The 25,669-nt window shown below is 52.0% G+C and overlaps 6 protein-coding genes across 6 annotated transcripts; 1 reads left to right on the top strand and 5 right to left on the bottom strand.

Moving 5' to 3' along the window:
- Positions 1–1,232: 1,232 nt before the first annotated feature.
- Positions 1,233–2,779, bottom strand: CORC01_03706 (major facilitator superfamily transporter; the record flags this gene model as incomplete). The annotated part of the gene is made up of 3 exons (XM_022615355.1): positions 1,233–2,243; positions 2,300–2,406; positions 2,497–2,779. 3 exons carry the CDS (start codon positions 2,777–2,779, stop codon positions 1,233–1,235), a joined length of 1,401 nt encoding a protein of 466 aa, XP_022478020.1.
- Positions 2,780–3,645: 866 nt separating this feature from the next.
- On the bottom strand, positions 3,646–5,445 carry CORC01_03705 (uncharacterized protein; the record flags this gene model as incomplete). Its single annotated transcript, XM_022615354.1, has 5 exons — positions 3,646–3,735; positions 3,902–3,934; positions 4,121–4,481; positions 4,537–4,632; positions 4,682–5,445. 5 exons carry the CDS (start codon positions 5,443–5,445, stop codon positions 3,646–3,648), a joined length of 1,344 nt encoding a protein of 447 aa, XP_022478019.1.
- A 3,982-nt stretch (positions 5,446–9,427) lies between these two features.
- On the bottom strand, positions 9,428–11,231 carry CORC01_03704 (sugar porter family MFS transporter; the record flags this gene model as incomplete). Its single annotated transcript, XM_022615353.1, has 3 exons — positions 9,428–9,640; positions 9,697–10,955; positions 11,021–11,231. The coding sequence occupies 3 exons, from the start codon at positions 11,229–11,231 to the stop codon at positions 9,428–9,430; spliced, it is 1,683 nt and encodes a 560-aa protein (XP_022478018.1).
- A 2,892-nt stretch (positions 11,232–14,123) lies between these two features.
- CORC01_03703 (uncharacterized protein) lies at positions 14,124–14,852 on the bottom strand (the record flags this gene model as incomplete). Its single annotated transcript, XM_022615352.1, has 1 exon — positions 14,124–14,852. One exon carries the CDS (start codon positions 14,850–14,852, stop codon positions 14,124–14,126), a length of 729 nt encoding a protein of 242 aa, XP_022478017.1.
- Positions 14,853–17,459: 2,607 nt separating this feature from the next.
- Positions 17,460–19,114, bottom strand: CORC01_03702 (carboxylesterase; the record flags this gene model as incomplete). The annotated part of the gene is made up of 3 exons (XM_022615351.1): positions 17,460–17,820; positions 17,871–18,004; positions 18,059–19,114. 3 exons carry the CDS (start codon positions 19,112–19,114, stop codon positions 17,460–17,462), a joined length of 1,551 nt encoding a protein of 516 aa, XP_022478016.1.
- A 3,269-nt stretch (positions 19,115–22,383) lies between these two features.
- On the top strand, positions 22,384–23,210 carry CORC01_03701 (uncharacterized protein; the record flags this gene model as incomplete). Its single annotated transcript, XM_022615350.1, has 2 exons — positions 22,384–22,478; positions 22,721–23,210. The coding sequence occupies 2 exons, from the start codon at positions 22,384–22,386 to the stop codon at positions 23,208–23,210; spliced, it is 585 nt and encodes a 194-aa protein (XP_022478015.1).
- Between the last annotated feature and the right edge of the window lie 2,459 nt (positions 23,211–25,669).

The raw sequence follows: 25,669 nt of genomic DNA, 5'->3' as shown, positions 1-25,669 counted from the left end.
AAGATGCCTCATGTTGGGATTTTCAGGGTCCATTCAAACCATCGCAGCAATTTCTGCCTCGCCAGCATGCATCGCCTCATACACAGACATCCAGTAGAGATTTGAAAGTCGAAACCGCAAACGGACTCTACAGCGTCACACAACAAGCTCAGAGACCCTTGAACGAAGGAAGCAGTTGGGTCGCCGATATTGAGAGCAAAGCTATTGAAGCTTAAAACTCGGTCAGCTTCGTGACCTGCTTTTCACTCGGCTGGCTTATGCTGATCGCTGCCCCTCATAAGTTCTTTACTTTGTGGAGATGCAAGTAAGGGTAAAAGATCTTCTTAGAAACTTCGTCTTAAGCCAGGGTGCCGTAACACCGACTCTCGTATGGTCCTGTTATGGCGATGTACGTAAGCAAGCCTTGGCTCTCATGGAATGCTTGCAGAGTGCCCCCAGCATTCCCACCAGACAGATTTATAACCATCAGACACTTTCTGTGTTTGTTACCTTACACATTAGTTATGTCGGTAACTATCTACATAAATATCTACACCTCTTACCCAGAGCAGCTCCAGCTCATTTTGAAGTCAATCGGGTCACTTCATTGGTGGCTACCCCGCGTGGGTTCATGGTGATCTCGAACTGCAGTCGGGAATCGGCCCGCGAGAACTCTAGTCCTTGCTGATTAAGTGGTCACGATGACGACCTTGACTGGAATCCTCCATCATCTCAATTTTGAAAAGCGTGGTCGATTGACTTTGAAGGCCATTTTGCTTTTGAAACATGGTTCGCTGGCTCAAGATTCATCTCAACGTGAGGCTCAGACGTTCTTCACCACGAGGTTCTCGGTGGATTTAGCATTTCCACGCTAGACCCTTGCTCTCAAACCGTGAGTCAACTTAAAGTGAGTTCAATAGCCGTGATCGTTCTACTATTTGAAATTCCCGCCATGTACTGGCTACAGATGCGCGTATTTGCACGCTGGTGGCATAGCGACAGCTAGACCAAGCGACTATCGGTGTCCGTCCAGTTTCCCGAATCACTCCATACGTTGGCAGTGTCAGTTGATTCTTACGGCAATCCAGAGGAGACGATTCTGGGCATTTTGAATGAGGAGAGTTTCAAAAGAGGTGAGGGTATTTGATTCATATGAGTATGTCTATATGCCAATGCCAGATGCTTTCAACGGAACAATCTCGCCACGTTGCCGCCCCAATCCGCTACCACCAATGTTTCCTTGCCATATCTCTCTAAAAAGCGGTAAAGAGTTTCCATCCAGTCCGGTGAATCCTCGCCACAAGGATAAAAGTCGTTCCTGCAAGGCAAAACACGCCCGAGAACACCTTCATGCCAACCCACCCACCCGAACCGGCCAAAATAGCTCCGTTGATAGGGTTCGTCGTCAACCCGCCAATAGAGTTTGTGAAGAACGTGATACCCGTGCGGAAGCCAATCTCGTGGGGGGGCGAGATCTGAGCGATGAGGGGTGCAATGAGCGAAACGTACGCGCCGGAGCAGAAGCCGAAGAGGACGGCAAAGGCGATGAGCGCGCCGTCCGAGTTGGCCGGGATCCACAGCGCGAGCATCCAGACCGAGGTCAGGTAGCACACCACCACAAAGATGTTGTACTTGCCAATCCTGTCGCCCATGATGCCGGCAAAGATTCGGCCAAAGAGGCTGCCCGCGTTGAGAATCGCGACAAGGTACTGCGCCAGGTTGGGGTCCATGCCGGCCTCGAGGGCCTGGACCTGGATGTAGTTGATGGGCACGAAGATGCCGTAGGTGAAGAGGAAGAAGCCGATGACGACGCAGACGAACTCAAACTCCTTGAAAGGGCGTATGAGCTGCTCCTTGGACAACTTTTGGGGACGTGGCGGGTGGTAAGCCTTGACTGTGAGGTTCGCGATGATCAGGAGGCCGAGGATCATAAAGGCGCAAATGCGCATCGCCCAGGGGTACCCCAGCGACTTGATCACCCGCGTCACCATAATGGGGAAGACGATGCCGCCGATGCTGGAGCCGGTGGACAGAATACCGAAAGCGGCGCCGCGCTTGACGTTGAACCAGCCGTGGATCGTGTTCAGTGCCGGCTGGAAGATGGCGGAGACGCCAATGGCGGAGCATACGCCTTGGGCCAGGAGGATCTGCCAGTACTGCGTTGCGAGAGAGGTCATCATGAGACCAAAGACGTGGAAAAAGGTGCCGACGAGGATGAGGTAGCGGGGGCCGTAGTGATCGTACAGTTGGCCAATTATTGGGCCCTAAGAAAGGATTAGTTGGCACGTTCAGGTTGTGACAGCGGAAGCGAACAAATTACCATTGCCATCATGAAGAAAATCTGGAGAGAAGGGATCCATGAAATGGTGCTCGCCGAGTAGTTGCGGAGCAAATCATTCTGGTAGTACTCTTGGAAAGCTCCGACACCTGCAAGACAACATTTGTTAGCTTCCGCACCGCCAAGCAACATGAAAAATAGACTTCAGCCTCAACGTTGTAACGGGAATTACGACTTACTATTCACCCACCCGAAACTGCAAAAGGATGTGCACCACGCGCCAAGAACGACCAGCCAAGCCACGGTACCTCCGTCTGGCGCATCGCTGACGGGCCATGCCGGTTTCTCGTCGCCGGCCGGAGGACCACCTTTTTCCGGGTCGGTCTGCCGTATCGTGGAAGGGTGGTCTGAGGAGTAATCCGTTCTGTCCTGATCTACTTTGGCATCTGGCGCGGACGGGTTCGGGTCTGCAAAGGTTATTTGGGAGTCCGCTGGGGACGAAAGCTGTTGTTGCTTCGACATCTTTGGAGAAGGAGGATTGTATCGGCCAGGGGATTGCTGGCGGATCTCGAGGCGCGCAGACAGCTGCAGAAAGCTTTTCCGATGTCTTGATTGAATAACTGGATCGTTGTGTTGACACGTTCAATCTTTTGGTGGACAAGGGGCTTATATGTCAAAGGATGAAGACAGGATTAAGTATTTCCCAAGATCCAATTTTCTGAGTAAACTGAAGAAAGAAAATCAGATCTGCAGATCAAAGTAAACGACAAAAAGAAGAGATCTCAGCGTCAGTAGCCCCTGTCCGCATCGGGGCTGCAGGGAGGTCTGCATCGTCACACTAGACAGGCCGGGAGGCCAAATTTGCATGGGGAAGTCGGTTTCCGGTACGACCGAGAGGGTCCCAAACAGCCTAAAGCTGGCCCATTGAGTCAGATTGCTTGCATTCTAGACCTATTTTTCCAGTGATTTGGTGCACTAGGACGGCTCGCGGCGCGAGATGGGGTGGGTTGGGCTTGCATCAGGAGGCGGTGATGAATTCCTTCGGCGTACGGCGCACTCATAACCGCCGAGGCCGAAGAATGTTTTACTAGCAAAACGGGCAAACTCGAACCCCTTTGGGAAATCTCGGCGCCGAGCGGTCACCACCGCAGCGAAAAGCACATGGGCCGTGAGCACGTCCGTATCGCCGAGATTGGCTGGCCTTGTAATTAGCCTTCAAAGTAAGCATCATTGAGAATAGCGTCAGTTGACTCTCGAGTTGAAGCTTAATAATTTTCATTCGTTAACCAGTTCTGTATTATTAATATGGTTTTGACTAGGCTCTCATTAGTGACCAATATCCAATCCTCCTGATTACATGTGCATGCTGCCCGCAACGTGATCCAACGCTACGGGGTGAATGGCCGTTCCTTTCTCAGTCCGAGCTTCTCGGCGACATCCATGGTACCGCCGAGCTCATGGACAAACAATATCGCTGTCTAGGTGTGAGACTCAGTTGACAGCACAGAGCTTCGGTAGCCGCGGCTCCGAGTTGAACTCCACGAGCAGAAGAGCCGGACAATAGACATGTCCGGGGCGGCGCGGCTACAGCTGGAGTGGATGCCAGGACGGTGATCCCACCATCTATTGTGTAGTGTTCCACACCGGCGCGCCGGTCTCCACAACGTCGACACACGTCTGAGGAAGTTTGTTAGTCAACAACACCTGACCGAACGCGAAGATAGTCTGCACTCACCGGAATCGTCGTGATCCTCAACGGTCTCCCCCCGAAACTTCCGGGGGAAGGCCAAGACCGTTCGGCACGCAGTACACCAAACGGGTGGGTATCGTCAACAGATAAACACTGCCAAGGCCGGTTCAGACCATCTCCGCGACATCGACAGGCTTCGCAGGATTAGAAGGCTTGCGATCTTGCGACAGTCTCACGTCTCGATACTCGACGTAGTCAAAGGGCTCCTCATTCTTCAACGGCCAGTTCGAATGTGTTGTGCACATTTCAGCGTCAGGCACGTCTCCGACGGCCTGCCTGCCGAAGCTCTTACGTCGTGCTGACTTGGGAGGTGGCGGCAGGCTCTGGATTGCGGCAGCACGGTCAAAGACCGTGGGTGATTGTGGTTCATCTGGAGCGTAGAAACGTTTGCCGATGCCCGGAGCAATGTGCTTTATGAAGGCTTTAAGGAAGGGGAGACAGGTGCAGATAATGCCCACGTTGGCTTCCACGATGCTGGGAAGAGTCAATCACTACGAGCACCCACGTTTGGGTTCGGACAGTTGCTTACCACCAGATGATGCTTATTGAAGCGGTCCAGGTGAAGTCCGCGTTGTTGAAGCCGAGAGGGATCATGATCATGCGGATCATACTTGGTCCAAGGACGCTGGAAAAGGTGTTAGAGCGATTCATGACACGCAGCATCATCAACTTACAATCCTCCGGCCATTAGGAAGATCATCATCTCGATCTTCTTGACCAATCGCAAAGACAGAGGTGAAAGGATCCAAATTGGGAGCAACAAGATTGCGAGATCGGTGGCCACGTTGCTGACCGATAACATCAACCACCACATCGACCGATCAACGCAAGTGCCCGGAACTTCGATATCCCAGATCTTTGCCATGGGAGTGCAAAGATACACCCAGCCAAGCGCGCCAGCGGCCGAGTACGCCACCGTCGCGAACATGACCACATACACAACTATCCTCACAGCGCGCTTGAGGGGGAAGCGGAGGTAGAAGGAGAGAATCGAGGCTTTTGTGAAGAGAACGGACAGGCTGTACGCCGCGAGATCAACCATGCTCAGCTTGTGGAAGGCCACGACTTCCGCCCGGCTCACGTCCCAGATGTGATGCCCAGACCCATTCCTCGTCTCATACACTTGGATCGCCGAGTATGCCGTGGCGAAGAGCAGAGCGATGAAGATGAGGTCGTCGTCAAGTTGATGGCGGCGGATCACGACCTTGACTGTATACAGGCGTATCCCGCAAAAGATGATGGCCAGGAGGTTGAACGTTGTGGCGACGGCAAGCACCTGTGGCACGAGAGACTCGGCGGGATTGTCGAAGTTGGATACGACGCCTGCCGGGGGCGGCGAGGCGGCCACAAGCTCGTCTTCGCTCTTTGTCCACATCGCATTGTGAGCCTTGGCGGGTTTGGATGACAGGTTTGTCTGAAAGTCGCAACTGATGCCCATGCCAAGACCGAGGGAGAGGTTCGCGTTGGGACTATTAAGCAAAAGCCTGAATCGCGACCATACCCCCCCCTTTCCCTTACCCTGACATCAGTCTGGCAGTTCTTCGCGGGAAAGTGGCCGTCACCGTAGTCCGTTCCTGAAACATTGATATTGTGCCTGGACGCACTGACTGGTTCGATGAACTGGATCCAAGGCACGTTGACGATCGACACATATTGCCAACCGCAACGCTTCACCTTGGAAAAGCTAAATCGATTGTTTCCCAGGAGAACTGTGCCAGGGGTAAGTCACGTTGTACTTGGCAGTCAAACTTATCGACCGGAGAATAAAATCGACAGACAGGGTCACCTTACATCGGGAGGCGGCGAGCAGAGGAATAAGACTTGTCCCGCGCAAAATCGTCGGCATCTTGGTGTGTTCCTGACGCTAGCAATGCTTCTAGCCCCCCTTGAGGATCTTCCCGCCTCGTCGGGCGCTTAGCATGCTCAAGGGTGTTTGCTTGGTGGAAACAAGCATACATGTAAGGGTATTATTACGATGGACGCTGACTGGTCGCCGACTCGAGCAGGGTGTAGCCACAGATCTAGCTGGTGCGGCGGACAGTGTTTGTTCCTCAAAGTATAAAGCATGGGAGTTGTTCTTTGGGGCAAAGCACTTGCTTTGAGAGTTCGCCGCAAAAGCCATTGGGTATGGCAATTGGTCAAACGCAAGCATCTATCCCGGCACGACAGCCGCATTCTCTTTCAGTCGTGGGCAGAGTGTTAAGCTCCCGACGGCGACTTAGGGAAGCTATGGGGAAGGAGGGAAACACTAGCTAATTTCAGGGCTGAACAGGGATGGCAGACGAAACGGAAGAAAGATTTGAGAGTCATTGCCCGATCACCTCTCTGTACGGTGGTAAAGCGAATCTTGCCTACTCTGGGCGGGTTGTGAAATCATGATAAAACGGGGTGTCGAGGTGTCATCCCTGGCCTGAAGCATTCGACCTCGAAGTTTAACTAAACTTTTGGGCAGAGGCCGTTGGGACTAGTCAGCCTTCTTTGTTTCCCAGCTGTTCCATCCGACGAATGACAGTTGTCCGTGGGCATTGCTGGTGCGTGCCTACTGTGTTCACCAGATGGACAATGCAATGTGCGGCGGACGTTCAAATTGGGCTGATGTCGGGCCAAGTAACCTGTTGGTGATCTGGTGTCTTGGCCAGTGAAACGAGCCAAGATCGTCACGCCGTCTCATCCAACACCGTCCAAAAAGCTATGCCAAGCAATGACTGGGCGAACTAGAGCCATCGAGATTAGCCACGATTGTCATTTCGTCTCAGAGAATGCCATCCAGATGAGTGCTCGGTAAATAGATGGCGAGGTGGCCGTCCGGGATAGCTCAGGTGGTATTTTGAAAAGTATCCCACTTACAGAGCTGTTTGTCAGACTCGTCATCTCCTCGATATACTCTGCGCTCTGCTCTTTGCGTAATTCTTGCAGTTACCCTCGGAAGTAAAGTCGCTTATCGGTCTTGTTGGCGCGACGTCTGATACATCAAACGCCAAGGACATGACGTCCTAACGACATACTCGACAAGTAGGCACGCTGTCAGAATATTCGATGACTCCCTAGGCCAAGCTTCGGGCTCGTGTTACGGTCTGCGGGGAAGACGACATTCAAGTCTCAGACCCGTCAGACGGGAAACGCTATGGCTACGTCACGCGGAGACTCGAGACGCCAGCAGCTTGTTCTGGACCCCAGTCTGCCCGCTGCCGACAAACCAACCGACCCAATTCGCCTGATTTCCATGTTCTTTTGGCTATTCGTCCCGTGTGCTTGTTTGGCGCCATTGTTTTGCACGGATTATCGGTTATCTTGAAACTAGACATCTGTCGTCTGTCAGGCTTGGAACCAGTCGTCTCATTGCCGTTTTCTGATTTTCTTTCACGCTCGGCCTTTGGCCACAGTCCGCGAGGCCGATGCTCCTTTTCGATTAAGTCTGTCATCTGGAAGTGTCAAAATCTCGCCGTCTGTGCGTCTGAAGACGTAGAGTTGAAAGACTTCACTTACAACTCATCAAGTAAGGTACCATAAGTGTTGCAGTAGGTTCGCTTACTCAAATTTGTCAATTGCCGTGATATGTCATGATTCCGGTTCCGACTCGTCGGCCATGACAGATTCCGATTGGCATCCCGCGTCATCCAAGGTGTGGGCCGCTTACATGATTATCTCTTGTAATATTCGCACAGGTTCTAACGGATTAATGTTTTCACATATTGGTATGCATCGCACGGAGCCCCCGTTCCTGCAGGGTGAGGGAGAGGAAATAGCAGGTCGTGATAAGGTTCCGTTGACCATGGAGTTAGGCTAGGCCCAAATGTGAAGGCGTGGCGGCATTCAAGCCACTCTTGAGTCCTCGGATACTAGCTAAAGGGATGCTGGAGTCGACATCTGCTTCGATTTCATAAAGACTAGTTCTCGATGTGCAGATGTAGTCTTATCCTCAAGATTGCGTTTCTGTTGATCTCTTGTATATCTCAACAACGCATGCTGGTTGTAGATAGTGGGGTGAATGCGGAGAATGAGAGATGGAACGTCAAATGTTGAATGAATGCCCTCGTCAGTAATCGATGCTTGACAGGGTCACAGCGCCGAATAGAAGAACTCTGCGATTGCATTGGTATGTCACTTGCGTTTGCCACGCCGACCGTGCTGAATAATGGAAATTTTATGCTTGAGATACGAGTCGCGATGGAATCTGTTTGACGCTGGTAGCGTCTGTTTACTCTCCTTCTCGTCGCAACAAGCCTGGTTGGCATCGCCGCTCAGCGAGACCACCAGCTCATGCGTCTAGTGGGTGATAACGCTCCCGAAGCCGCAGCCAAAAAAGCGACTATTTTGCCGAAATGCCTCATCATTGAGTTCGACAAGGCGTCTTACGCTCGTGTTTCTCTTGAAAACCAAGTAGACTAAATCCCCAGGGCCTCAACCCGTCGGTCCAGGACTTTCCCAACCCGTAAGCTCGCGTCCGGTGCGCCACCCACGAGCTATGATGGGACTTCGTTGAGGATTCTGGGGTGGAAGGGGACTGGAAGCACACCACCCCCCCCCCCCCCCCCCGGGCCTCTCCCCCCCCCTGGGCCCCGGGCCCCCGGGGGATGAGGGGGGTTTGTGGGGGGTTTTGGGGGGGAGGGGGAGGGGAAACCACCCCCCCCCCCCCCCCCCCAGCGTTTGCCAGGCTGGCTTCGTGGGCGCGGTGGCGAGCTGTTCAAAGGGTTGACCTTTATCGAAACCAGCATCGATTATCCGAATGATATCATCACTCTGCCTATGCGTGAAATGTGTCGAGATTTCATCGTGGCGTACGGAGTTGAGTTGTGGTGGCTTGGCCGTATGGCGAATGGTACGCAGATCGCCCCGGGCAAGTATAAGATGCGATTCGCCGCGTTGGTTCTTTTTTGGCAAGTAACCACGAGGCTTCGGATAATAACGATGTCTACGAGACTCCGGCCTTTGATATATCTTAGCTCCAGGCTTGAGGATTGGGAAGCTTTGAATCTCGGAAGAGATAGTTAGACAAGGACAATGAGACCACTTTTTGCGCCGTACAATTTCCAAGCCAAGGATATCTCATCCAAACTTCCTTGGGTTCTTGAGAAGCTCAAGTTGATGAGACGAGACACAGATTTCTGCTTAACGTAGCGTTTCCCAAGTAGTTAATTTGAGGGAAACCTGTGTCTTATTCAAGATATGAACCTATATGGGTATCGCCTGGCTTTTTGAAGAATCCCAAATGGGAGCACTGCTCATGCTCATGTACGAACACAGGGTCATCTTTTCGGGGTATGTGCTTCGCATTGGGTATTATGTATCAGACTGGTGGCTGGACAAGCTCGCCTGCTGGCGTGTTGGCAGTCTTTGTCTCGTATAGGTAGCTATAAATGACTGGGCCTCCTCAAAAGAAGTAGGTTCTGGTATCTTAAACTCATAAACTTGATCATAAATCACAATTTCTCCGTCTGGTTCCTGCTCAGAGTCTGGTGCTGCTCGGCAAGGAACACCTCCTCCGAAGTTAGCTGGTAGTTGGCAGACTTGCGAGCCGAGACGCCCTTCTGGAACATGACATCCATCTCACCAAAGGTGCGGCCTTTGGTCTCAAACATGCGGAAGTAACCCCACAATAAGGTCAGGGTAGCAAGAACGGCCCAGAAGAATGCCTGAATTTCATAGTTAGTCCTGCCAACATGCTGCTCAATCTGAAATCACCACTTACAGTCTTTCCCTTCAGGTTCCAGTCACCAGGTGCCAACATTTTGGGCTGGATGAGACCACCACAGATGATGTTACCGACGTAGTATATACTGCGGGCCAAGACGACAGTCTGGGTGCGAAGACGAGTAGAGCCAATTTCGGCAACGAGTGTGTATACGATAGGTCCGACGGACATGGAGTAGAAGCCGAGCCATACGACGCAAAGGATTGACTGTCCCCAAATGATGCCAGTTGTTTGATTCGGGGCAACAGAAAGGAAACCGATGATCCACAAGCAGGCGACGAGAAGACTGAATCCGGTTATCCAGATGGTTCGGCGACCAAACTTGTAAATGTAGAGCCAAGAGATGCACGTGCCGATGAAAGCGATGCCAGTTCCTCCTAGACTGATGGCGTACGATGTTGAAGGCGAAATGCCGGTCTGCTGGAAGAAGAACGAGCCAGAGTAGCAGAGGGCGCCACCGTTGGTGATTTGGGACATGAACGCCATGCAAGCGATCTCGGTACGTCGGAGGTTGGTGCCCTTGAAGCAGTCAAACAGAGAGGCGCCGGCTTGCTCCTCGATCTCGAGTTTGTTCGTGTGGACCATCATGGCGACAGTGGCATCGAGGTCAACATTGTGTTCAGGCTCCGAGAGCCGCGCCAGCGACCTCTTGGCCTCGTCGAGGTTACCGCGACGAACGTGGTGCCAGGGAGACTCTGGGGCGAGCCAAGCAGCAATGATGAGAGGAATGGGCCACACCCATTGCACGGCAAAGGGGACCTTGTAACTCCACTGGCCCTCGACGTCGACGAGACCCTTGAGGATGCCGGCAGAGATGAATTGGCCGATACACCAGCACAAGTTGACATAGGAAGTCAAGTATCCACGGATGGCCAGAGGCGTAACTTCAGCGGCGTAGGAAGGACCTGTAGTGGCAAAGACTCCCCAAGGAACGTTGCAAAGAACTTGACCAGCCAGTTGCATCTCAATGTTGTGGGCGAAGAAGACGACGAAGACGAAGGCGGCGAGCCAGACTAGAGAGAAGATGAGGACCTTGCGGTGGCCGTAAATTGGGGTGAAGTATCCGTTCATGATGGCGCCGACAATGTTGGCGACAGCGCCGATGGCGTTGAACTTTTGTTGCCAGGAAGAAGAGATCTGATAGCCGTTTTTGTCGTCGAGCCATTCGCCATACTTCTCGCGGAAGGCAGGATACCCATAAAAGGAGCTGATCAAGGTAACGTCGTAGCCCTCCATGATGACGGTGGTTGAGATGACTGGAGAAGGAGAACGTTAGACGATGCTATGCTGGCTTCAGGCTCACTTTCGAGCTGTGACTCACGAATAGACCAAAACGCGGCGCGCTTGTAGGTCTTCAAACCCTGCCAGACACCGAAGCTGTGCTCAATGTTGGTTCCTTCGTGAGCCTCAACATTGAGTCCCTTGTCATCGAGGCTGACATCGTTGAGGTGAGCAATGTGAGATGGACCCTTCTCGACGTGGATAGGGTCCTGTGGCTGGGATGCCGTCTTGTGGTCGATGTCGTTGGACATGGTTGCGGATACTCTCGGGCTGCTTGAAGCTGTTGACGATGGGCAAGCTCCTGGAGCAAAGTCGTATCGAAGGGAGACAGACGGACTAAGCACGGTGATCTGGGGGGGCAGTTGGAGTATTTTTAAGTTGGGTTGAGGCGAGATCAAGGTCGTACCAGACAGCTGGTTTCTCTCGTCTCATGCAGCGGTTGCAGAATGCATGGGATTGGGACGAGGATGGGATGGTTGTGTTGGAATGAGCCGGTCCCATGGAGAAGCAGTTTGTTTTCCCCAAGCTTGGCCTCTTGGAATGGCCCATTCCCCAATCAGGCGTCTTAGAGATCCTTCGTCGTGCCGGCCGGGGGGGATGCTATACCATTCACGCTCAAGCCAGGCTCATCTCATGGGACTGGATGTCTGGGCCGGCAAGGGAAATGCTGGCCATGTGCGAGGCAGAACCCACATTCAAGTGGACAGCCGATCGGGACCTTTTGGTTAGCGGCGGGATTGACGGTCTTGGACGATCTTGAGTGGACAGATGGCGCCATGGAGAAGAAAGTGCGGGGAGAGGCGAGGGAGTTGACAAGCTCTGAATGGTCAAAGCATCCAAGATGTCGGCGGGAGAGGCGATGGGAACCAACGGGGCGGGGAGAGACAGATACTGGTGGTCGATGCGGTGCCAAAGGCGGTCCGGGGTTCTCGAGGAGCCAGTACGAGATCGAGTTGGGGGCACTCGTGACTGGTGGTGGCTGGACACAAGTCAGGATGGGAGGCAAGATGGCGGCGCGGTAGGGACGACGGACCGTCGAATCTGGGGTCTATGGGTTCGAGGCATTGAGGCATCGAGCAAAGAGGAAGCGCAACAGACAAACTTGACTTCAAGAGGCTAGGAGGGAAATGTTGTCCGAGGCTTGGAGGAGCACAATTGGTGGAACTTTTTGCCAGGAGGAGACGGACGGTTGGGGATGGCCTGGGGATCGGAAGAGACGCAGTCCCTAGCGCGGCCTAAAGAGGATTAGCGCGGCTTTAGCGAGCCTCGAGTGGGCCAGATGAGGAAGATGATGTGGGGTAAGGTAAGTCTGGGGATTTAGTGGCGTGATGGGCCGCACTGGATGCCCGGGGTCGCTCAGGGGTCGCTAGAGTGCAACCGTCTACTCACGTACCTCAGGTACCTAGGCCTCGATGGCCGGTCCTGTCAGTGGAGGGACGCACTGAAGCCCTTCCCCATCCAGGCCCAGCCCGCACCTCTGTTGCTGGGTTTCCCCAAGTTTTGGCGCGTTTGCATGCAGTACGACCACCTCGTTCTCGTTTGTTGGTCAGTTGGAGCAGACGATATGCAGCTGTTGTGTACCTCGAACATGGCCGACAATGAAAACAAAAGGTAGTTCGATAAAGTGCTGAATGGAAAGTGAGAGGAGAGTTGAGTCAACTCAAGGCCCCAACTTTGAGATGAACCTTAGGGCGAGGGTCAAAAGTCTGGGTACGTGTCTGGGGTTGCATCGCTCCTTCCTTGCCGAGCTTAGGTAATTACCTTAGACATCTTACCAACGTATCCCTACTCCGGTGCTACGTACATGTAAGTACATTACTCAGGCCCGGATGCACCCGATTGCGAGAAGAAGAAGCATCGACCAACAACAACCGCTAGACCTGCATTAAACAGCCGACTCTGACCACGATCTGGTCCCGAAGCTGTTCGGTTCGCTCTTGCCTGCCTGTTGTCTCCTCCTCCTTCCTCCTCATCTTGGTCCATCATTCAAATTAAACACGAACACGTGACGACACGATTGTTGAAACCCCAAGCAAGATAGCTGCAAGAAGTTTGTTAGATGGAGGTGACGGTTGGTAAAGGCCGTTCTTGGTTATGCCCAGAATTGTCGACGCGTATTTCGAGGTCCACTGGCCGCTCAAAAAGACACGGCGTGTCCCAATCCACGGCCAAGGGGACCGACGCTCCCATCGCCAAATGACTCCAGTACCCAGAGACGAGGCACCATCTTCATGCAAACATCTGCCAGGTCGACAGGGAATATGCCATGACTTTCGGCTCCAGACCTCCCTCTTACCGTTGCCCTCAAGGGCCTCAACCAGTAACAGATTGCAATTGCTGCTGTGGAGTTCCGCGCGAATCAACTCCCTGTCTTCTCCAACTGCAGGCCCTCTCATCGGCCAGCCTCGGCCGAGCCTTGACTCTCGCTGGCTGCAATTGGCACTCGTACATGCATTGTGATCCTCCCCAAGGTCGTGGCTTGAACTCATCGTGTAGTGTACATCCAAGTGAAGCCAAGCTCAGCGTTCTCCGTAAGCTTCTCTGACTATGCTTCTTCTACTCATCCATGGAACCCTTTTAGGTTTTTCTCGTGGCTCACGGCTAAGCTTGACTCCAGTAGCGTTTCTCGTCTCTGCAGTTCCCACTGCTATGAACCGTGATCTCGGGTTCTGGATGGCACCGGATGTCGTAGTTTGCCGGTACATTGACATGATGCGCTGGGACTACGTGTAGCTTCTTCTACTTCCAGTTACTCGATGCCCATACAGCTTCTAGCCAGAGGCTTACCCAAAAGCCAATCACATCGGGGGATCAAATGGACGAATCACTTCCTCTAGGGCCCATGCCGCTTTCATGTGGCACTGACTACTTGGATTTCAGTCACGTGGTCATTTCCACGCCTGTAGACGAATTGAGACGGTCACGGACTAACAGGCTGAAAGCTAGTAGTATTTTTGATTCATGAACGCCATTTCCCTATTCATTCAGCTGATGACAGCTGCGTGGCCTCGTTTGAGGACTTGACAAACGCGATTGGGGCCAGTCCTCCCCTTCAATGCAAACCAAGCAAACGATATCCGCCCCCCTGTCACTCCTCGATCCTGGCTTGACTCTCTGATATCCCGCTTGGCAATGTGAAACCATTACATCATTCCGCCATTGTCCTTCTCCTCGGCGTTGGCATCTTCGAGAGTCGGCTCCCAGTTGAGCATGTCGTTCTCGAAAGAATACTCCTGCGCGGCGGGCTGCTCAATGGCATTCTCGGGCTGCATATCAGCAACAGGCATGGCAGGGGCCTGGGGAACCTGCTGACGGATCACGTCCCAGTCGAAGTAGCCGCCTCCGTTGTCAGGGAGGTGACTGTTAGTGTAGCTCTCGGCGTTCATACCAAGGCCACGCACACCGTTGTCCTGCGGCTGCGGCACGAAAAGGCCAAGATCATTGTTGTCGGCAACGACGGAAAAGGCAGTGGTGACACCAGCAGTGCCAATGGGTCCGGCGGCGGGAGCGGCGGCGGCGGGGAAACCGGCGGCGGCGGGAGCAAGGCCAGTAGCGGCGGGGGACGCAACGGCGTTGCGGCTTTGAGCGGCGGCCGCGGTGCCTCCCCGGGCACGCTTCCTCTCGATACACATTGCGTGGTCGTGGCGACCCTCGTCGCCCCAGTAGCAGGGGCAGAAGGCCCCGACGTCATTTTGGATCCAGGGTGCGTTTTCACGCACCCATTCAGCCGGGTCCAATGTGGCCCGGTTAGGGGACCACTGACAGTGGTTACAAGTAGCAAAGGTCTTTCGACCCAAGCCATGGTTTTTCGAGTCTCTAAACCGGGTATTCCAAGCCCTGTTGCCCAGCTTTCTGCACTTGGAGCAGGCCATCGGCGCCGAGGGTGAGTTGATCTGTCCAGGAAGCGTGGCCGCGACGTTGGCACGGGAGTTGGCACGAGAATTGGCACGAGAATTGGCACGGGAGTTGTTGCGGCTGGGAGCGGCACCGACGGCGTTGGAGGAGTGCGGCTGCTGAAGAGCCTGGTTCGCATTCGGCATCTGGGGCTGGGCCTGGGTCTGCGCCGCGATGGGAGCCTGTGCATAGGCGTGGATCTGCTGCTGGATCTGGTTCTGGATCTGCGCCAGATTCTGGTTCTGGGTCTGCGCCATGTTCTGGTCCATAGGCGCTCCGGATCTAGATTTCATTAGCGTCGTAAAAACTGAGAAGAGACATTAAAGTAAGAGATGGATGCTCACGGGAGGCGGTTCATGGCAACACCGACGCCGCTGGACTGCTGTGGGCGCTGAATCTGGGCCTGGGCCTGACTCTGGTTGTGGTTGCCTTGCATGATGCCGCTGAGCCAGGACATTGTCAGCATCGCAAAGTATTGAGAGAGTATGTTAGATAGGAGGGATGGATGCTTACGGGGCCCGCTCATTGCCAGTAGTGGTGACATCGTTGCCAGCAGACTGCGGCTTCTGGACAGTCTGCTTATCCATGATGTGCCTGTACGCATAAAATTAGTATCGCGAAAGTTCAGAGGAAATGAATGACTGAAGGGATGGATACTCACGAGATGAGGTTGATGAGGTTGATGAGGTTGATGAGGTTGATGAGTGGATGACGGGGGTGATCTAGCAACTGCGAGGGTGCGAATATCGATGATCCTATAGATTCTCACGATCAGTAATTTTCATCTTCGATAATAATACATCTCTCTGCCAAACTCAGTAGACGATAGAGCATCAGGGGCTTACGATGGTAAATCTGCGTGGTGGCGATGTGGTGATATTTCTGCTGATTGTTGACGCAAAGTTGACGATGATCGCTGTTGAGGAAGGGAAGAGGTTTCTGGAAGGTGAGGGTCGCGTCGAGAAAGAGGAAGGTAAACAACAGAAAAGCCCTCGACGACTAAGCATGATGAGTCGTCCTTAGGATTCATGATGCGGCTGGTGAGCTGTCCAAAGCCACAGTTGACAGTGAAGGCGGGAGCTGTCAAAACCGAGTTGATAGAGACTGCGGAAACTATCAGAGCCGCAGTACCTTGGATAGGGGTAGCGGCAGCCGTCCAAAAGATATGTTAATAGAGGCGGCGGGAGCTGTCCAAAGCCCCAGTTGACAAAGATGGCGGGGGCTTTCAAAACCGAGTTAAATAAAACGGCGGGAACTATTAAAGCCGTAGAAAATGGGGAGCTATCCAAAGCCTCAACGAAAAATGATAGCGAGAGCTGTCTAAGGCCTCAGTTGACATTGATGGTGGGATTGTTCAAAGTCATATTAGACAGTGATTATAGGAGCTGTTCAATTTCATCGTAGACAAGAAGGGTTATAGGCATAGTCTCAAGTCACAGTGCCTAGATGCTTAGGGATGGCGGGAGCTATCTGAAGTTATATCAGACTGGATGAATGGGGGGAGAACTGATCTCTAAAGGGGCAAGAGAAAGAGATGGCGAGAGAGTGAAGGAAGTTTGGTTCCTCGGCTCGACATGATACTGTTCACCTGATGATGATACAAAAAGACATCCAGGGCGTTTGGTGAATGTTCTACCTGTTGGCCATGGTGAATTGACTGGTGCAAATAGGCTTGAGCTCTTTGAAATTCTGTCGCGGGGTGCATTTATTTTCAAGACTTACCACTCGCAAGGTGGTCTTTATCGCTGTCATAACGATTTAAACTAAGACCTTTATGAAAGTTCTCACTCTCTTGTGCAAGGTCTTGGAGAAATGGAAAACGACTAGATTCAGACATGCATGAGGCTGAGTCAAAAAGGCTCAAGTAAAAACAATGAGTACCTTGGGCAAATGTCATATTATTCAGACCCCAGCCTCCATGTGGCCACTCCGTCTTGAGTTCATGGAAGAAATGTACTTACCACGGTCTTGCTTTAGGCCCTGACCCTGGAAATAGCCTGAAGGTCAAGATGTTGGTTTCCGTATCACAGGGTAATCGGGTTCGGACCGTCGTTCTAACGTGGTGACGATGGGTCAATTGACTGTATATTGATCGCTGCGTACAGAGGAAAAGAGAGGGTCTAACCGGAGGTTAGACCGTTAGTTGAAAGCTGAAATAGAGGCCCTTAGATGGCCCCTGCGCTTGCGCTGACTCGAGGTCGAATTGGGCCTCCAATCCGACACAAGACCAATATTAGAGGTCGTATGTTGGTTATGCGAGGAACTACTGAATTGGGAGAAGGCTCTACATCTGGAAACATGGATGCCAAGCTTCTGTTTTCGATTCGAGCCAACCAATTACTTCTCCTTGTCTCCTCGAACACAGCAAAAGTGGCTTCAGTAGCCACGGCCTACTGGAGGTTTCGACCGCATCAAAAACTAACAGCTTCAGCATAGTTGACAGATAAAACCAAGGGCAAGGACTGTCTCAACAATTGTGTAATAATTATGTACATTTTCGTGTTTCAATTAGTCGAATGCGCGCCGAAGTTGTGAGTTCGATCCTTCTTACTTACGGAGTAGAAGACTACGTCGGCAGGAAATATCTACAAATATCCCAAGCTTGCACACTCAGCCTCAATATCAGACAGGGTGCGCTTGCCAACGGTAACGTTGTTGTTTTGGCCGTAGCTACGAACCAAACGAGCCTCGGCTGTATAAACAGGCCACCCAATGGCATCCAGACCCGCGGTCGAGTCCTTCACAAAAGCGGCATACGCATCCATCATGATGTGACTGAGCTCATATTCGAAGGCGGTAGAGTTGCCGCGGAAGTTGGCGTGCGTGCCGAAGATCAGGGGAAGTTCACTGCCGTGGTAGGCACCCATCCACGGGCGCGGCGAGGTGTTGTGGAAAACGGCAGAGTAGTAGTAGCGGTACGTGGTTCGCCCCGCGGCAAGACGCTCACTAGTTTCCGTCAGCAGGATTTTCTTCGCAGCGACAAAGGGAATTCTCACTTAGTGGTCTTGGTTGTTGGGCACCAGAAATATTGGTAGGACAAGGCGTCTGCAACGGCCGGGTCAGGACCATTCTCAGCATCGTAGGGAGCCAGGAATAGGCCCTCCGCGGCGTTGAAACCAATGATAGCGGGCTTTGAATCGTTAGTAAATCACTATACTTGCTCGTCTACTAAGAGTTAACTTACAAGATCGGAAAATTCGCCAAGCGCAGCCTTCTCAGTGTAGTTGGCAAAAACAATCTTGCCATCAACCTGAGGAGAGAAACCAATGGTAGGCGTAACCTCGGAATCCTTGTAAGTAGCCACAAAGTTCTCAAGCTTCTCAGCGGGAATCTTGCGCATGCATGCCAACTCAGCCTCGGCGTCCGTCAGGTTTCCGCATCCTAACTGTTGCGCGACAAACGTAAAGTTGGAGTGGCTCTCGTCGTGGTTCATCAGCTGGTCCAGATGCGCCGTGCCAGAATCCATGATGAGGCCTCTGACGATGGGGTCCTCGGCGTATGCGAAGTTGTAGTAGTCCACGGCGACGGAACCAGCCGATTGGCCCCAGATGGTCATGCGCTCCGGGTCGCCGCCGAACTTGGCGACGTTGTCACGGATCCACTCAACGGCGAAGCGCTGGTCCATCAGCCCGAGGTTCTGCTCCTTAAGCGCGGCCGAGCTGGGGAAACCAAAGAGCTTCATGCGGTAGTTGAAAGTGACGAAGATGTGCGATTGCGAGCGTTGGATCCAGTTCTGTGGCATCTGGTAAGGCACGTCGGTGCCGCCCGTCTCGAAGCCGCCGCCATAGAACCAGATGATTACCGGGAGTCCCTCCCCGGAAGTCTGCTGCCCACCGGTGGCGGGAACGGCGCCGGCGGGGGCCCACACGCTGGCGGTAAGGCAGTCTTCATCCATGCCGGCATCGCCAATCATGAACTCGGGCACGTCGACGCGCTGGATGGCTGGGTGAATGGAGATGTACTGCCAGCACGAAGGCGGCAGTGCCGTGGCGTTGAGGACAGTTCTATTGGCAAAAGGACTGCTCGACTGGGGAACGACGTAGGTCTGAGGGGGTTCCCAGCGCAAGTCGTCGAGAGGCGGCGCGGCATAGGGGATGCCAAGGAACTCCGCAACATTGGAGGCATCAGGGGCGATCCGGCCTTGCACCGTGAGACCGTTGTCGAGTTGTACGCTGGGACCTGCGCTCGCCGAGGCGAGGAGAGCAGCAAAGGTGGCCACGAACTTTGCGTTGTACATCATGATGACAGGCTGCTGACAGAACCAACTGACTGGAGTTGACAGAAGTGGCTCAGCAACCGCTTTTCAACACCAGCGAGGAGTCTTTATGTCACGGAAGTCTTCCAGAACTCGGGGGGCTTCTTCGCCAAAAAAATTTTCGACATCCTGGCAATCCCAACTCATGAATGACTTCTATCAATGATCGATGGATCGATGCTCCACCAGCGTCGCGCCTCTACGTTGCCAGAACAGGAAATAAGACGTTGCACGGTTCGCCTTTCATCAGAAGTTGCTGGGCAGAACTCCACATCCTTCAACGTTGACATCGGCAGTTCTCCAGTCGAGAGACGGGTGTCATTGGTGAGAGGGAGGGGGTCTCCGTCCCTATCATGGGTTTGCGACTCAAATCCCTGCCGCGTCCTCCACCCGGACCTGGCGATCAGCAATCGGACGCTTCTAAACATCTCTTTTTGCCCTCGGAGTCCGCGTAATATGCCGGGGAGGCGGGGACTGGGAACAGTATGGAGTCCACTGCAAATGTGGCCCGCAACTCGTCAGCAACATGTCAGCGGAACTCGAATGAGTCGATAACTTTGATAGTTCCGCCACGATTTCGGGAGCATCACCCAGCAGACACCAGATCTAGATCCAGGGTTTCAGTGAGAGTCACAACTTACGTACCCAGGCGCGGCATAGGTTGATTGGCCGAGGATAGATGAGATAACTGTGAGAATAATCTTTTTTCTTGTAAGATGAGAAACCAGAGTCTGAGAATCCGGGAAAGAGAAAGATCTTGATACTCCTCGTCCGGCTTCAACAGTGCGTTACATGATTTGCTTCGTCCAGGAGCTCCCAAAGTAATTCCTCCAACTGATTGATGTCAAGGAACTTCAGGTGCGCCAACCATCATTTTCAATCTTCTCCCTCATCAATTTCCGCGAATGGCACGTAGTCTATTCTCCTTCTTGAAGGTCGAAATACTACCCGCGGCTTTGCATTTTGATTCTTGTCAGACCTGCATAATTACCAATAGCACCTATGAACGAGCTGTGATTGTCGGATTGGAAGCCCAATTCGACCTCGAGTCAGCGCTAGCGCAGGGGCCATCTGAGGGTCTCTATATCAGCGTTCAACTGACGGTCTAACCTCCGGTTGGAACCTCTCTTTTCCATTTCACGCAGAGATCAATATACAGTTAATTGACCCTTCGTCACCACGGTTCGACTCGAACAATCATTCCTGTGATACGTAAACCAACAGTGATTAACTTCTAGCGACCAATGATGGAGGAGTTCGTTCCACCTACTTAGTCGGCCTTTCAACTTCCCCGCACACGGCACAGGCTGGCAGCTACTTGTCTCAGGGAGACAACTTTGTTGATGGTGATTAGTGCTTTTAATTAAATAGAAGGCTCACGCGGTCCATCAACAGTCTCAAGGTATTCTTGAGTTTTCAAGACGTCAAAGAAGTAGAGAGTGATGAATCTACTACCTTATCTGAGACGACGTTTAACAGTAATTAGTCATAATCACAGACCTATACATCCCAACAGACTTCTAGTAAAACTAACTTTCTCCGTCCTTCGATCTCTTTCCACGGGCACAAATACTCTAGACAAGGCTTCTCTAGACAGCTCTCACTTCTACCGCTCTCATTATGGTTACTCTGGTTCCGGTTCCTCGAGTTGCGGTTGCCCTGGGTGCGATTGCTCCGGGCATAGCTCCCGCGTTTTCTACTACTCTAGGTGCGGTTGCTATCGGTGGGAATACACTCATTTCGCGTCGAGCTGTTGTCTTTCCGAAGTTCTGGAGCACTCTCAACTGGAAGTTGAGGCTTGCTCAACATCATCAAACTCCTTCTCATCCAGTTCAAACTCCGTGAAAATGGATTTCACGATGACCGACCACCATGTCTGATCTTGGCTGAGTTGAATCGAGGTATCTGGAAGTCCCAGGCATTTCCTCGTTGTTATTTCTGCATCTGGGCTCGGAACAAAATGTGATAGTGTGTTGCTCTATGACCAGAGCCTATTGGTTCGATGTCTTGCACGCCAAGCCCATCGAAAATTATCTGCCATCTAATCTGGCCATGGACTAACTTCTCTCTTGATCTTGTCGAGGCACCTGTGTGGCTGTTGATGTATCTGATCTGTGATGTACAGTGTCTCTCAGAGTCGTAGACGATCATCAACCTTCTGCCTCGATCGGATGGTCCAAACATTTGAAACTCGAGATTATAGTTCGAGGATGGCGGCGTAGTGACGTTTTGGCATTCTGTCTCGGCCTGCAATTTGGAATCAGCTCTGCTATCTTTACCAACGCAAAGCCACCTTCGTAGCATCTAGTGTTGACTTCATGTTACTTAGGGCTTTTTGTCTTGAACGAATCCAAATTTAAGTGCAGACACTAAGCTTAATAAAGCTTGTAATCTAGTGTCCAAGCCCTTCGAGAAGCTGAAGGATTCAGTATTGGGACATTTCGGGGATAGAAAAAGTTCAGATCAGTGGGCTCAAGGTGGGAGGAAGTCGATTTTATTAGAAAGAAAGAACTGTAAAACAGGCAAATGCTTCCAGTGGCATTCACTGTTGCGGTCCCGACATCTACCAGAAGTAGGCTGTATGCACAAGCAGTCAGGCTTCATTAGAAATCCAGGTGAGCTTTGCACAACTTGGCGGCGGCGCATGGGACCGCGCTATTACTGGCCAGCCTGGCTTACACTCCATCCCAAAAGACATCATCATGTTATAACAGCGATCATATAGCATAGCACATCTACGTGAGGTTCAACATTGATAACGCAGGGTGGTGGCGCAGTAGCTATCCTGGGTGCCCGATTATTGCTCATCATTTCTCATCCAAATGACGACAGCCCCGCCGCACAGCTGTGAGTACAACCCTGGCTGACAATTCCTCATACCAAAGCATTCAACTCGCACATAATCCACTTTAAAAGGATTCGCTCAAGGCTCGTTTAGAATTGAGTGACGATGCAGTCACCTGCGCTACAAAGCAAAGACACGATCAATGATTGTGAGGAAACCACGAAAGTCCAAGGCGCAATCATAATTCTCCTGGAAACAGCGCAACCTACATACCAGTCACCTGAAGGCATATCTGTCTATCAATCTCAGGGACCTGACCTCCCCTACTTCCACAGAAGACAATGATGCCGGGCAAACGAGTGGACTTGCTTGGGAGATCGGCAGCAAACTCCATCAGATTTTTGACAGTCTGGTGTCTAGTAAACCGCCAATACTACACAAGATATACCGCGTGCTGAATAAGTTACAAATGGGTGACTGGGGCCACCGTGTCAACATCGTAGAGATGCAGCAAATGTACCTGGAAGCTGTACAAGTCAGCCTCGTGGACATGGAGGTGGATATGTAAGCAAAAGGTAGTCATATAGAAGCCCAGGAAATTGCTAGGAACGGTAGAGTCTTGCCAGGCTTGCTGACAAATTTTAGTATGCTATTAGAGACCCATGCACCTATCGCTCTTATTCAAATGACCAAAGGCAATGCCCTTGACCGACGCCGTGGGCCCAAACAAAAGCAGACGTCGTACAGGGTTATGTATACATGACGAAAATCTCCCAGCAACTGTTTGACTTCTTCATTGCGTCTAGTGGGCGATACGAAGACAGCTATGTCCTCGATAAGGTGATGAGGAAGAATCGCGTAGGGCCTGGAGAAATTACCAACCGGCCCCGTAGGACATATGAAGATATGGAACTTGACGCCTTTCCTTCTGGTCCTTGGATCAATGAAGAGAACCCGGAACCTCTTGGTGGAACGCGGAATACATCGGCCAAGGCAGTGCTACGGCGCAACTTGTGGTGGAAGATGATTGGGGCAGTGGTCCGCAGCGCTTTTCTTGTCGGCCCGATGTGGTTGCTGGTGCTGAATCGTGAGCTTTATCTCAAACTTGGGGTAGCCAGAGGCTTCGTCTTTGCTTTTGGACTTCTCATGGTTGGCTGCGTAGATCGACTCGAGCAGGTCTTTATACCAACTCTCAGATATGCTGCGGTTCTCATGGCGTTTGTTGGAGTTATGTTTGACAAACAGTTTCCTGAGGGCGGAGGAGGTTGGAGATTCAATGGAATTTTCGTGGTATGAGATTTTGGAAAGGGACGTGGCTTGCATAAGTTCAAATCATAACCCCCGTAGAGAGGAAAGTAGCTTGGAGTCCTGCTCGAGTACCTCTTGCATCAATGGAGTCTTATCGCAAAGCTCACGTCCTAAAGACGGGCAATATCAACGTCCATAACCTCAGGAAGTGAAATTCATCCCCTTGAGGAATCGGTGTATGCCATATAGGTGATGTGATGTTGTAAAATCGCAACGTCAAGGGCATACTCGTGTTATGACATAATCAGCACTCGAGAGTTCTAAGATGATGGATGATATCGAGAAGCGATCCTGGCTTGAAGCCCTTTCCAACTTAAAGAGCATTACGAATTACTGCTTTTCATACAGAGCTACTTGGGAAATTTTTTAAGATACTTTGTTGTGAGTATTCTACCGGCTCAGGGCGCTGTATTCTTGGCCTAATAGGATCAAATCCCAAGGTGCCAATGGGCAGTGTCAGCAAGTCAAGGCACTGGGCAGAGTACATAGCTACTTACCTTGGTTGGCTTTTGCAGGCTTTTGGTCTAGCCTCTGAAAGCAACGTGTCTTGTTTGAACCGCACGGCATACCGTGAGTCGTACAAAGCTTCACTAGTAATTGAGCACAGCGATCTCATGATGGTAAGTCGGGAAGGATAGGTTTGACATTGGTTGAGAGAAGCTTCTGCACTATTGGTCATTTGGAAATTGATTGATGTTCGCTCAACGTACACACTAGTAGCTTGGCGACAAGTTCCATATCATAGAGCCAAGTAAGGTCTCGCGAAGTAAGTACTACCAACCTCCCGAGACCCGTCTAGGTACCTGATCGTAGGAATTGTTCATTCGGTTAGGCATGGAGTACGAAGAAAACCAGGGCTGAAAAAATGCCTGTACGCAAGTAGCAGGGTAAGTGCCGCATTATTGTGCATGATCTGGGTAAAGGAAAGAAGTCAGGCCAGTCAATAACGAAGAACAGGTTTTTGGAGCCGATTCCTTGCTCATTGGTGTCCCCACGGATGCCAGATTCCCAGGGCTGTCCCAATCGACGAATCAAGTGATTTGGACAGCCCTTCGATCTTGGGAGACTGGAACCGGATACAGGGACTTAGTGGTTTCTGTAACATTGTGTTCAGGGTGCTCCCCTTCCCCGCTGTACACTGATCTGCCTCGACCCCTAGTTTGGCCGTGGATCGCTGCCCTCTTCGCTGATGCCTAAGAACGTCATTGAACAATGGACTACTTGCAATAATTCGAGCGAGTTGATGGCTTCGAGTAAGGTTCCTAGCCATGGTGGGAAATGGCTAATATCAACATTGGTAGGCGTGGTGTTCACTACGATTTTAACAGCAAAGGTGTTGTTTGACAGTTATGTTATGACAGCGTCAGATCAAAAGCCGTACGAAATCACCGTCGTCGCTATTATCCTGGTAGATCATCACAACTGATAAACATCCAAAAGTAGTAGGTATCGGCGATGCGCAGTCACGAATGACAGTACTTACAGCGGTGATACCCAGTCTTTGCTCATTCAATCTTGTTCTCTAAACACTGCTATTCACCCACCTTCGACCTTCAACAAGATTTGATGGTGACGTAGTCAGTGCTGCCACGTATTTGCCCAGTTTTCCAACCGCAGGTTCGGCGCAATTTCATTATGGGTGGCCCACGATCGGATGCGTAGGGTCGCAATAGACACCTCCAATGTCTGCCATCGGGTGTCTGACTTGCTAGAATGCTGGTCGAGTGAAATGAATGAACCATTTACGATTTCTCGACCTCACGAACCGAGATTTTCTGAGCCTGGGCCATGTCTTTAAACCTGCCTTGGTCTTCTCCTCTTCCAAGTCCGGCCGAAGGTGGCTTGGGTGGCTCAGCCCGCTTATTCTCCTTGAGGGACTCTGGTCAGCGTTATCTCCGACGTTGCTACGGTCCTAGCACTAGGTATTCGTAGGCGGCACAGGCGCCGCCGTATGTGATATGCTCTTTCACAGAGGACGTTCTACTCCGATCTGGACGCATTCAATGTCGGATCATATGCTTCCTGAGCGTTCTGCAGTGCGTAGTCGCCCGAATCGAAGTCTCTCTCCTCTGGTGTCAAATGTGTTGGCGGCACGGGACTGGCTCCGTTGGCCCGTGAGCGAGCCGTCCAGGGGTTCAATAAACTTGCAGCTGATTGTGAGGAGATCCGATCTAGCCGGGGCCCTGCCTGCCGGGCATGCGTCGGAGTTTCTTTTCCATTTGGGCTGCGGCCTCCAGGAGGAAATGGTCCGTTAATCAACTCTACGCTGACCGCGAACAGCAGATCGATCAAATGTTAGGACTCGCAGCTGATTATGCTTCAGCTGGTTTATTGACAATGTTGTGATGATTGTTTACCCCGATCCAGTTCCCGAGGTACGGATGTGGCCGACGGTCTGGTTACTGTCCGTACGGCTGTGTTTTATAGAAAAGTGGTGACGTGCGCAT

The sequence above is a fragment of the Colletotrichum orchidophilum genome (assembly GCF_001831195.1).
Source record: "Colletotrichum orchidophilum strain IMI 309357 chromosome Unknown Scaffold_23.1, whole genome shotgun sequence".
NCBI classification, from domain to species: domain Eukaryota; kingdom Fungi; phylum Ascomycota; class Sordariomycetes; order Glomerellales; family Glomerellaceae; genus Colletotrichum; species Colletotrichum orchidophilum.
The sequence above is the reverse complement of the archived record's forward strand: the minus strand, read 5'-3'. Positions and strand labels throughout refer to the sequence as shown.